This window comes from Salpingoeca rosetta (assembly GCF_000188695.1).
Source record: "Salpingoeca rosetta unplaced genomic scaffold supercont1.32, whole genome shotgun sequence".
Lineage (NCBI taxonomy): Eukaryota > Choanoflagellata > Craspedida > Salpingoecidae > Salpingoeca > Salpingoeca rosetta.
The window spans coordinates 240,583-252,716 of NW_004754902.1; the positions used below are offsets into that span (position 1 = coordinate 240,583).

A 12,134-nucleotide genomic window follows, 5' to 3' on the forward strand; every position below is an offset into this window, starting at 1 on the left:
TACCATTACCGCGGCGCTGCTGTGATTGCCGCAGCTGTTCTTCCTCTTGCTGCTGTTGCTGTTGCTGTTGCTGCCGACGTTGCTGCCGCGACTGTCTTCGCTTCGGCTGCCGCTGCTTCTGCCGTGCAGACTGTGACAGCGACCCTTCCTGCTGCTGCTGCTGGTGTTGCTGCTGCCATGTTGCGCTCGTCTCGTGAACGGTGCGTGTGTCCAGGTTACCTGTGCCAACAGGCGCCGCGTCTGCCCTCGCCTTTCGTCGACCGCGCTTCTGCTTGATTCCATCTTTCCCAATTCGCCTCCCACCAGCACCAGCACCGGTAGCAGCACTCGCGCTCGCGCTGACGTGCGTGTAGCTCGCACCCATGCCATGGGCAGCCTGTCCATCCACGCCACCAACGCCAAAGCCAGCGGTTGGCTTCGTGTGCGTTGTCGTGCCCACGCTCAAAGACACACCCCGAACTTGCATGCAGGCAAACAGCACGCCCTCCTTGCGTGTTGGGCGCCGCTTCAGCGACGCTGTCCGCTCTGCCTTTGCGCGCGACTTTGGTCGCCGAGCACGCGACTGTGGACGGGGGGACCGTGGTGATGGCGGTCTGTTGTTGTCTCTTGCGTGTGAGAATGGTCTGTGGCTCTCGTGCTGCTGCTCCCGCCCATACTTTGCATGTTGCTGGTGGTTACGAGCATGGCGTGTGTGACGCGGCTTGTGGGGTGTGCCTTGGTGTTGGCTTGAGACCTTCGAATCACGGGACGATTGGCGCTGCGTCTGGCTTGCTCCGCGTGACGACCGGTGGTGGTGGTGCTCGCGGTGGTGGTGGTGGTGGTGGTAGTCGTGGCGATCGCGGCGCTGGAGGTGTTGTGGCATGTGCAGCGCACTTGCTTGCAGGCATCGAAGATTGATGATGGGCACGTGCGCCACAACCACGACGGGCCGTTGCGCCGTTTGGTTCATCTTCATCGCATCACGGCCCATGATGGTGTTCATAAGATCAAACTGAATGGTGTCTGCGTGAAGTGGCAGCGTTTGTGTAGTTGTGTGTGTGTGTGTGTGTGTGTGTGTGTGTGTGCGTATGCATGTGTCCGTGTCAATGTGTGTGTGTGTGTGTGTTCGTGTCAATGTGCGTGTGTGTGTGTGTGTGTGTGTCACTTGGTGAGGAAAAGCGTACGGACAGACATCAACGAAGCAACTCGATTGAAACAGGTCTATGCATGCCACAGACCGCCCCCACCCCTTATGCCAACTCACCGAGACAGCGGTCAAATTCCGGGTCTCCATCTGGCTGTTGCGTCACGCGCTCAATGATGCGTTCCAACGACTGCGTGGAGAGGAGAGAGAGAGAGAGAGTGTGTGTGGGTGGGGGGGGGGGTGTCAGCAAGTGACAGGAAGCGACTTGTGTCTGAAATTGGAGGACATGTCTTCGTGCATTCAAGCACACAACAAACACACAACAAACACGACAGTAACACAAACACACACGCGCGCGCGCACAAACACGCACAAACACACACACACGCGCGCGCACACGCGCACACACATAACTCACACATTCCTACAAAAAACGCACCGTCATGAGGAGTGGGCTGACGACAATTTCAACGGGTCCAACAGTAGACAGGGTGACGTGTGTTGCAGATTCATCACCAGCAGCACTGCCCTCCTGTGCGCCAACACCATCACCTCTGTGCCTCTTCTTCTCGTGCGCTGGTGCCGATGCATCTGCGCCGTTCGTGTGACCATCACCATCGTCGCAACCGTCCGCCGTCTGCGTGTGTTTGCGACTGCCTCGCTTCGGCTTCGCGTGGATGTACGGCAAACCCGGCAGCTGGCCGCGGAGGGCGCGCATGGTGAACGACGGCAGATGCCGTGCTGGTGACGACGGCACAGCTGGTGGCAACATGGGCCCACGTGTGGTGGGTGTGGTGTGGTGTGGTGTGGTGTGGGAGGAGGGTGAGTGGGAGGAGGGTGAGTGGGGAGTGTGTTGTCAGCGCAAAGTGAGGGTTGCATGGGATTGAGGAGAGAGAGTTTGCCTCGGGCAAAGTGACCAGCACAGGATTGTTGCGGCTGTTCGAGATGCACACGTGCACATACACGCGCACAAACACGCACACAAACACAAACAGAACCACACACGAACACACACACACACACACACACACACATACACGCGCACAAACACACACACACACGAACACACGTACACACACACGCGCGCGCGCGCACATGTACACATGCAAACTGTCAGACTGACCGACGTCAAAGACAGGAAGAAAATCTTCAAGTGCCAGGCGCCGCTTTCTCTTCCGTCGGCGCTTTTGTTCCCGCTTCGATGCACCTGCCACACGCTCGCTGCCATCGTTAACATCACCATCGTCACCAACACCACGTGTTGTGTCAGCACCAGTCACGGTTGCGTGCTGCTCGTCGCCCGTTGTCTGTGCACGTCTGCTCAAGCGTCGCGCTCTGCGATCATCACCACCATCGCCATCATCGCTACCATTATCGCCTTTCTCTGCCAGGGATGCAGAACGTGCGTTGCTCGCTCGTTTCACTGCCGTACCAACAGCATCGCCTGCACTGAACCTTCCGTGCACACCTGCACCATCAGCACTGCTGTCGTATGCGTGGTGGCGACCAACAACAGCGTCACCATCGCTCTTGCTTGCACGCTGCTGCTCTAGCGTGGCGGTGGTGCCGTTGACGTGACGACCACCACTGTACAGCCCTGATGCAAATTGGGGGTCGTTCAACGAGGACTGGAACATGGAGCCGTCGGTGCCACCGCTGCCAGCGCGGTCGCTCTCATCGCCGCTGCCACTACTACTGCTGCTGCTGCTGCTGCTGCTGCTGCTGCTGCTGGTACTGCTCAGGCCAGCATCGACTGGAAGTGTGGGGGGAGAAGGGCACATGCAAGAGATGTGAGGGGTGTGCGGAGCTACGCGGGCGCGGGCGCGTGTGATTGCAGGCAAGAACAGATGCATTACATGCGAGAGCGACGTGACACAATGGGAAGGGGGAGGATTGTCGTCAGTGAGAAGAAAACACCGTACATGGCTCGACAATCAGCGGCGTGGCGAGAGGACGACGCGGCTGGATTCGGGAGAAGCGATGGCCACTGCTTTGCATCTCCTGCAACCGAGAACAGAATTCACAAAACAAAAAAATGAGAAATTGCGCCCAGGCACACATGCACGCCCACCCACAGTAATACCAACACGAACACACACACAGAAGCACCAACAGACACAACACACGCACCACAATGTCAGCATGGGTGAGGCCCTGGAAAAGGGTGCCCTCGGCAACAGCGCGTCCATTCAGCGGCGTGACATCCGTGTCATCGCTCTCAACAAGCGTACCATCACCATCACCATCACCATCAGCACTGTGGTTGTCATCGTGATGCAGCGGAACTGTGTCTGTTGTTGCATCTGCATTCTCTGTCAAGTCCCTCCACGACACAATGCGCCTTGCGCCACCACTGCGACCAACGTCAGCACCAGTACCATCATCGTCACCATCGTCACCACCGTCACCACTGCCATCGCGGTGAGCACGCGCGCGGCCCTGTCGGGTGTAGGAGGACGTGAATGAGGACTGGCGTCTCAGAATCGGTCGCGAGGTGTCGCTGAGAGACGACGATGTAGAGTGCGCACGCGTCATCGCGTGTTCTTGCGTTGGTTGTTGTGTGTCCACCTGTTCACGCATGCGTGTCAGGGATCCGAGCGAAGACGAGCGTGCTGGCACATGTGCCTGTGTCGCCGATGATGCGTCTGTTCGTTCACGTGCTGCTGATGTTGACGTCACTGCGTTGTGCGCAATGTCACCAGCAGACAACGACCGTGAAGGCGGCTGTCGTCCTTGCTGCACTTGCCCTTGCTGTTCTTGTCCTTGCTCTTGCTGCACTTGTGGCTGCTGCTGCTGCTGCTGCTGCTGTTGCTGTTGCTGTGGTTGTCCTTGCTGTTCTTGTCCTTGCTCTTGCTGCTGCTGCTGTGGTTGTTGTTGCTGCTGTTGCTGTGGTTGTTGTTGTTGTTGTTGTTGCTGCTGTTGCTGTGGTTGTTGTTGTCGTTGCTGCTGTTGCTGTGGTTGTTGTTGTTGTTGTTGTTGTTGTTGTTGTTCCTGCTGCTGTTGCTGATGAGAGGTGGAATGTGAAGCGCCCACATCATGCGATACAGCAGACTCGGACCGGCGCAAATGCGACGATGAGGTTGTCGATGTTGTGGACGCCAGCGGTGCCGGTGGTGGCGGTGGGGATGACCGTGCGGATGAGGAGAGGTGTGAGTGCGCAGATTGGAAGGAATCCACGCTCACGGTGTCGGCATCAACGTCGTCAGCACTGGTGTTCAAAGGACGCCTGCCACCACTGACCTCAGCTTCCTCACCAACACCCACCTCGTCGCGTCCTGCACGATCAACATCACCATGATTACCACCGCTGCCAATGCCACCGTCAGACTGCGCAGACGTGCGCCTGCCACTGCTCACCAGAAGCTCGTCCTGTGCATCCATGAACGAGTCATCGCCACTGTCAGTGCTGTCAACGCGCCCGCTGCCGCTCAGCCCACCACCGCCACCACTACCGGAGAGAAGCTCATTCCACACGTCACGCTCACCACCAACGTTTGTGGTGGCGGCCTTACCGCATTCACTCCCATCACCAATGCCGTTCTCTTCACCATCTCCCTCATCAGACGCGTCGTCGGCATTGCTGCCAGCGCCCTCCGTGATGGTAGCGAGAGGCGCAGCAGCAAACGTGTCTGCACGGCGGCGGAGGAGGGAGCGTGAGTGCGGGCGTGACGATGGTGAGCGTGCGTGCGCCTGGCTGATGATGGATGATCGCCTGCTGCTGCCAAAGGGAAGCGACTCGTCTTCGCTCGTGGTGACAAACGTGCCGCCAACGCCGCTAAGCGCGCCAAACATGCTTTCCGTGCCGTCGCCCACGCTGCTGCCGCTCAGCGGCGCTGTTGCGGTTGTTGGCGTCGTGGTCATGGCGGTGGCAGGCCGGCGCACGTACGACGCTGCTGTTGCTGCTGGCGGAAGCGTCAAAGAGTCACCTGCATTTGGTGTGTTGGCATCTCCTTCGTTCTGAAATGCGTCGTTGATGCTTGCAGACAGGCTGGCAGGCTCCAGGCTCCCCGCCTTGCGTAGGCGCCGGCCTGTTGAGGGGGCAGCTGGCGCGGAGTGTGCAAGCAGGTCGAGCGTTGGCTTCTGCGAGCGGGATGTACCGAGCCACGCAGCGCGGTAGCCGGTGCCGGAAACGGATGTCGGTGGCAGATGCACGAGGCGCGAGCTCGCAGACGAAGGGCGCCTATATTCGTATGGAGTGTTAAAACGGGGGCGGGGGACGTTTAACCATGATGCATGAGCGAGTGCACGCAATAAGCCCAACAGAGGGTTTGCAAACAAGCACGGCATGAGCCGAAACACAGGCACACACACACACGCACACATCTACAAACGCACGCAATGCGCACACACACACACATCTACACGCGCACGCACGCATACACGCACACATCTACAAACGCACGCAACGCACACACACACACGCACACATCTACACACACGAACAAACACATACTCACGCACACATGCACACCTGTCGCTCGTGTGGTGGTGCGATGCAATCATCTCGCCGCTCCACTGGTTCGGGTCGTCGATGTCCACGCGTGTGAGGCGCGGCGTCCAGCGGTCATCAGCAACACCGACACTCGCATCACTCGTCGCCTTGCGCAGGCGGTGACGGGCATCACGCCCTCCACTGCCGAGGTCGCGGCTGTGTTGTCGTCCCACCGCTGCCCGTGCCGTTGCTGCGCGTCGCACAGGTGTACTACCGCCACCGCCAACGCCAACGCCGCCGTGGTTGATGCGGCGGTGGTGGTGGTGGCGTGGTTGGCTGCTACCGCTTGCCATGGCGGTGGCGGCTGCACGAAGCGGAAGAGTGGGCATGGACTTGAGTGCAGGCTTGTTCTTGTCGGTCCAAGCACCAAGCGCGGCTGCACTGGCTGTTGTTGCATGCGAGTTCTTGTCTGCATCCCTCTTTCGTCTCTTCTTCAGTTTCACTTTCTTGCCATCCAATGTCCTGCCGTCGATCTCGTCACCATCACCGCCATCATCGGCCACACCAATGCCACCACCAACGCCTTCGCCACCATCACCATCACCATCTTCATCACCACCACCCGCGCGGCGTGTGCGTTTGCGGTGTGAGGGCACGCGATGAAGGCGGCGGCGGTCAACGGAGCCATCACCACCATCAGCCAGCACCAGCCACTCCCGCCGCGTCCACACTGTTGGTATGCGCATGCACTGCCTGTCCATGCAGCGAAGAAACGCCAGCTGCTGCTTTGCTTCCTCTTGCCACTGCGCGCCTGCCTTGTCCAACACCACCACGTTGCACGCAGCCTTGACGAGCCCAACCTCACGCCACACCTCCTACGACCGAAGACGAAGGGCAGGGGGTGAGAGGATGGAGAGACGGACACAAGGAAGGCGTAGTGAGTGGGCATGGGTGTGCAGGCACGTGTGTATGCACGTACATGTGGATGTGTTTGCATATCAAGGAACAAACCACTTGCAAAGCTCACCTGTTTCTGATGCAGGTACTGGTGAGTGACGTCCGTCAGAGCACTGCGCTGCTGCTGCTGGTTGAGCTGCTGTTTGGACAGGGCGTCGCGAGCAAAGTGGTGCAGCACAACATCGCCCGTGCGAACGGACAGATACTGGCGGTGGCCATCTCTGTTTCCAGCGCAAGAGCAGTTGTTGTATTAGTGGTTGTGGTTGTTGCTGTTGTTGTTGTTGGGGTTGTTGGGACATGAGGAAACCAAGGCCACAACTGTCATAGAACGCAAACGCCGCGCACTCTCGACGGAAAACCACACATTCAAGGACACACATCATCATCACACACACACACACATCATCATCACCATCATCATCATCATCACACACACACACACATCATCACACACACATCATCATCATCACACACACACATCATCATCACACACACATCATCACACACACACACATCAATACAGTCCTGTCCCACCAATACAGTCCTATCCCTGTTCACCTGATGAGTGTGTCCATGGTGACATCGACACCGCGCGGGAGATGAAGACGCGTCAAATCTGTGCCGCCGTTGCGAACCAGCACCTCAAGGCCATCAAGGCGGATCTGTTGCGGCATTGGTGGATGAGTGAGTCCATGAGTGCATCAGTGTGAGCATGTGTGTGGGCATGTGTGCGTGAGGTGTGTTTGTGGAGCATATCACATGACCATGAAGCAATCAAAGGCGCCACGCCACTATCAACTTGCACGTATCGCATTGCACGAGCACGCGACCCGCGCTCACCCTGAGCGTCGCAAACGGCGTGCTGTGCTGTCCTGTCAACCACTGCTCAAGCTCAGCCAGCGTCTTCGCCTGAACCACACGTGCGCGTTCATCAGTATTTGGTGCAACAACACCATCGCCTGCAATTGCATTGCACACACACAGGCACCCGCGCGAAAGCACACACATGCGCGCGCACACACACGTGCACGCATCACGGCTTAGCTCACCCCGAGAGAGCGGGCGAGTGCGTCGTGGTAGTCGCTGTCGCGCTTGCTGTAACGCGTTGGCAAGCGTCCTTCCCCGTCATCAAAGTCATCGTCATCGTCCATCGTCATGCCCCGGGGTGTCGCAGCGCTGCATACGTGCAAGTGTGTGTACACGTGTGTGTGCGTGTGTGTACACGAGTGTACACGTGTGTGTGTGTGTGTGCGTGTGTGTACACGTGTGTGTGTGTGTGTGTGGGTGGGTGGGTGTGAGTAAAGGTGGTGATGAGGGAAGAGCGGAGGAGAAGAAGCAAACGCTGCTGTCAGTGTCAGGCACACAGCGGCAAAATGCAGCACTTTCCATCATTCTCACTTTGAACGCGACTTTGTTGTTGGAAACCGCAGAGTCGGTGGAAAGTGTTGCCAGAAAATACGACAGCAGGGAAGAATTGTAAGCGATGAATCGTGACAATCAGCAAATGCATTGCACACACATACGAGCGAGAGCTCGGCTACATCCACCAACAACAACGACAAGCACTGCCGGATGACGGTGCAACAACTCTAGCACACACACACACACACACACACACACACACACACACACACACACACACACACACACACACACACACACACACACACACACACACAAGAACACACACGCACACCACCACCACCACCACCACCACCACCACCACCACCACCTACCGCTGCGCTGGCTGGTGAGGTGATGCCACTGCCACGTCGCCAGGAGAGGGGCGACGACGAAGGCGAGAACAGAAACAGTTTCCGCTTTGGGCGTGGCACGTCCAGCGTGTTGGCGCGTGGTCGCCCTGGCGAAGTTGACGTCGTGTCACCAGCAGTGCCAGCAGCAGCTGTGGTCGTGGCGGCGGTGGACGCTGCGTCCGGTTCTGGCGATCGGCTGCCCCAACCACGCCCCATGCGCTGCACGGCAGGAGATGGAGTTATGGGGGACAAGGAAGCGGTTGGGAAGGGGAGTGTTGATTTGTGTGAGCTAAAGAAAAGGAAGGATCATCGCAGGTGGGATACACACGATGAAGGTGTGTACGATACACCCACACACGCGAACAGAAAAACGCACACTCGTTCGCACACACACACACACATACACACGCACATACCAGCAAACACACACACACACACACATACACACAACCGGCACCTTGAAGAGGGCTGTGATGTCTGGGATGGACGCGTTGGCGAGCAGTGACGATGACAGCCAGCGCCCGGGCTCCGATGCGACAGGTGCACCGGTGGCGCTGCTGGTGATGGTGTTGATCTGGTCTGAGGACATGGAGCGACGACGTTGGAGGGGGCGGAGTCGAAGAGGCGATGTTGGGCGACTGCTGGATGCTTGCTGTTGTTGTTGTTGCTGCTGTTGTTGTTGTTGCTGTGCGGGTGTGCTTGAAGCTGCTTGAGGGACATGTGGTGACATGGTTTGTGGGTGTGACGGTTTCTGATTGTCTTCTGTTTCAACTGTGACGATGCGGGGCGGGATGGATTTGGAGCGTACAGATGCAGACGCTGTTGACTGCGCAGTGGCTGGGCGTGAACGCTGCACATTTTCATCACCATCGTCATCGTCATCGTCATCATCATCATCATCATCATCATCATCATCATCATCATCATCATCATCATCATCATCATCATCATCATCATCATCATCATCATCATCATCATCATCATCATCATCATCATCATCATCGTGCACTTCAACAGAGACGGGGGCAGACGCGTTGTGGTGGCGAGAACCAGCCTGTGCAGCACGACTACTTGATTGGTCTTCCATTTCTTCACCAACACGGCCTTCACCACCACCATCATCATCCTCATCACCATCATCGTCATCGTCATCATTGCCACTGTCACCAAGTCCATCGTCATCATCACGGCCTTCACCACCACCCCGTGTAGCAGCGGCACTGCTCGTCAGGTACTTGTCAACGTCGCCTTGCGTTGCCTGCATGCTCAAGCGTTCGGCATGACGCTGACCTTGAGCGCCCTCACCGCCTTCGCTCTCTCGCGCTGGCAGCGGCTGCTGCCTTCGCAAGCCACCACCACCACCATCAGCACCAGGATCATCACCACCACCATCGCCAACAACAGCCGAAGCCCCAGACTGGTGGCTGGTGGAGTGTGCCACGGCCGAGAGAACAGGCTGCTTGATGCTGATCTTGAGATGCGAAGGCACGGGGAGGATGTTGTCAAGGTCACGAAGGTGAAACGCAAACACGCGCGCAAACGACGACAGCCGCTGTATATGTTCCGTTGCGAGCGACCCCACAGCAGGCGACACGCGCGTCTCCAAGTTCCAACAGTAGGTGGTGGTGGGTGCACCCTCAACTGCACGTGAAAGCAGCCAATATGCCTCCATGTTCACGATTGGGATACGCAGCCACCCAATGGCATTGTCACCGCTGCACGGCGCGTCTGGAGCCCGACTGCTGCTGTTGTTGGTGTCGTTGTTGCTGGTGATGCTGGTCGCGTTGTTGCTGGTGATGGTGCCAGTGGCGTCGTTGTTGTTGGCGGTGGTGTCGTTGTTGTTGGCGGTGGACACTTGTGCGGTTGTGAATGAGGCTGGTGAGTTGAAGAACGTGTCTGCATGTGATGCGGCAACCACGCCCACCTCTTTCAGCTGCGCTTCGAGCTGCATGCGCGTGGGTTGTGTGTGCAGGCCGACGTGCACGTCACGCGCGCACAGCACCATGTCGTCTGACGCAACATCATACAACAGGCTGGGCAGCGTAAACGCAATGCGTTTCACATCCACGGTCAACAGGAACTCAAATCCGGCCTTGGCACGTGCGGCATCGTATTGCTCTTGCATCTGGGGGATGTGCTGCATGTAACGCACGCAGCCCGTCGACGTGTCCGTGTTGTACGTCGTCACGTACATGGTGCGCCCAAAGTAGTTGCTGAACCAACTCAGCCACCTGAAGTGGTGTGTGTGTGTGTGTGTGTGTGTGCGTGTGCGTGTTTGTGTGTGTGCGTGTGTGTGCGTGTGTGTGTGTGTGTGTGTGTGTGTGTGTGTGTGTGTGTGTGTGTGTGTGTGTGTGTGTGTGTGTGTGAGGTGAGGTGAGGTGAAAATGAAACTCAACACGCATGCGCACCCGTGTGCAATTCCACACAACAAACAAACGACAAACCCCCTCCCCTCTCCCCGAACAGCGATACCACCAGTCAATCCTCTGTCGCCATTACCTGGGGATGAAATATCCTGTGAGCAGCCCGCGCAACTCATCGGCCTTAACGTCCACAAACGTTTTGTCCATGACAGTTGTGTCCAGCAACGAGACATCAGACACGGTGTGGAAGTACGTTCCGATCTGGAGGGACAGGTTGTGCAGCTGCCACATGCTCTTGCGCGCAACCTTTGCCGCGCTCGCTTGGATGGTGTTGGACTGTGGAAAGATGACTTGCGTCTGCATGCGCACATGATGTGCATGTGTGTTTGTGTGCATGTTTGTGTGTGTGTTTGTGTGTGTGTATGTGTGTATGTGTGAGCGAGAGACACACCTTGAACATGTGACTGCAAGCGTGCTGAACGTGAATACGCACATGCAAGTGCGAGTGGTCATCACATTCGGACGCACAACAAACCACCGCAGTTAGACCACGAGTGCATGGAGCATTCCCATCAGTCCCCATGCAGACAACCGCAGATAGCAGCGTCATCTTCGTCAATACCTTGAGGCATTCGCTGGTGATCTTGTAGATGACCTTTGTCACGTCCACTTTGAACTTGCGAAAGTCGAGCGAAAACTCGACGGCCCCACTACCCCCATGCATGTTCAGGAACGCATTTGCACGCGGTCGGTCGTGGGGCAGCCCATCCACGCGACCGGGATACAACAGCACATCGTTCAGAATGTTGTATCTGGAATGATGTGGCATGTCAGACGCAACGTGCGCGGTCACCAGTGCGTCGACCGTGAGGATTGGACACGCAATGGAAGCGGCATGAACAGACTCACGCAGACAAATCAAGGAAGTGGTGTAATCTGCTCACAGTCGCACGGGTTCACGCAAAAGCACACATAACAACACATTCAAGCACTCCTGGAAGCACATGCTCACACACACGCACACAGAGCACATACGCACACAGAGCACATACGCACTTGTTGACCATCCAGAGAACGTGAAAGTCCTTCAGATTGCCAACGATGTTGTACACGTATGGCAGATGGGAGGACTCTGCATCCGGAAGGGGCGTTCCCGCGAGACCGGCAACGAGGCCCTGGCATGCAAACACGCACGCGCGCGCGCACGAAGGGGGTGAGTAGGCTGAATGTCATCCCACAGAACGTGCATGAATACATACATACATACATACATACATACATACATACATACATACATACATACATACATACATACATACATACATACATACATACATACATACATACATACATACATACATACATACATACATACATACATACATACATACATACATACATACATACATACATACATACATACATACATACATACATACATACATACATACATACATACATACATACATACATACATACATACATACATACATACATACATACAT

The 12,134-nt window shown here is 56.7% G+C and overlaps 1 protein-coding gene across 1 annotated transcript in view; it reads right to left on the reverse strand.

Annotated features, from left to right (window-relative positions):
* The window catches only part of PTSG_10025 (uncharacterized protein), a gene marked incomplete at its 3' end in the record, with an annotated part of 36,506 nt that overhangs the window by 19,532 nt on the left and 4,840 nt on the right, over positions 1-12,134 (reverse strand). Inside the window, exons 10-26 of the mRNA XM_004988883.1 lie at positions 11,686-11,804; positions 11,252-11,441; positions 10,766-10,986; positions 8,724-10,497; positions 8,249-8,485; positions 7,911-7,921; positions 7,562-7,688; positions 7,353-7,421; positions 7,071-7,174; positions 6,583-6,733; positions 5,595-6,430; positions 3,254-5,303; positions 3,046-3,124; positions 2,247-2,876; positions 1,563-1,882; positions 1,244-1,313; positions 1-1,002 (exon numbers count right to left, since the gene is read on the reverse strand). The exon at positions 1-1,002 is cut by the window's left edge and continues 566 nt beyond it. Coding sequence (XP_004988940.1) covers positions 1-1,002; positions 1,244-1,313; positions 1,563-1,882; positions 2,247-2,876; positions 3,046-3,124; positions 3,254-5,303; positions 5,595-6,430; positions 6,583-6,733; positions 7,071-7,174; positions 7,353-7,421; positions 7,562-7,688; positions 7,911-7,921; positions 8,249-8,485; positions 8,724-10,497; positions 10,766-10,986; positions 11,252-11,441; positions 11,686-11,804 — 7,990 coding nt within the window. The remainder of the gene's footprint in view (positions 1,003-1,243; positions 1,314-1,562; positions 1,883-2,246; positions 2,877-3,045; positions 3,125-3,253; positions 5,304-5,594; positions 6,431-6,582; positions 6,734-7,070; positions 7,175-7,352; positions 7,422-7,561; positions 7,689-7,910; positions 7,922-8,248; positions 8,486-8,723; positions 10,498-10,765; positions 10,987-11,251; positions 11,442-11,685; positions 11,805-12,134) is intronic.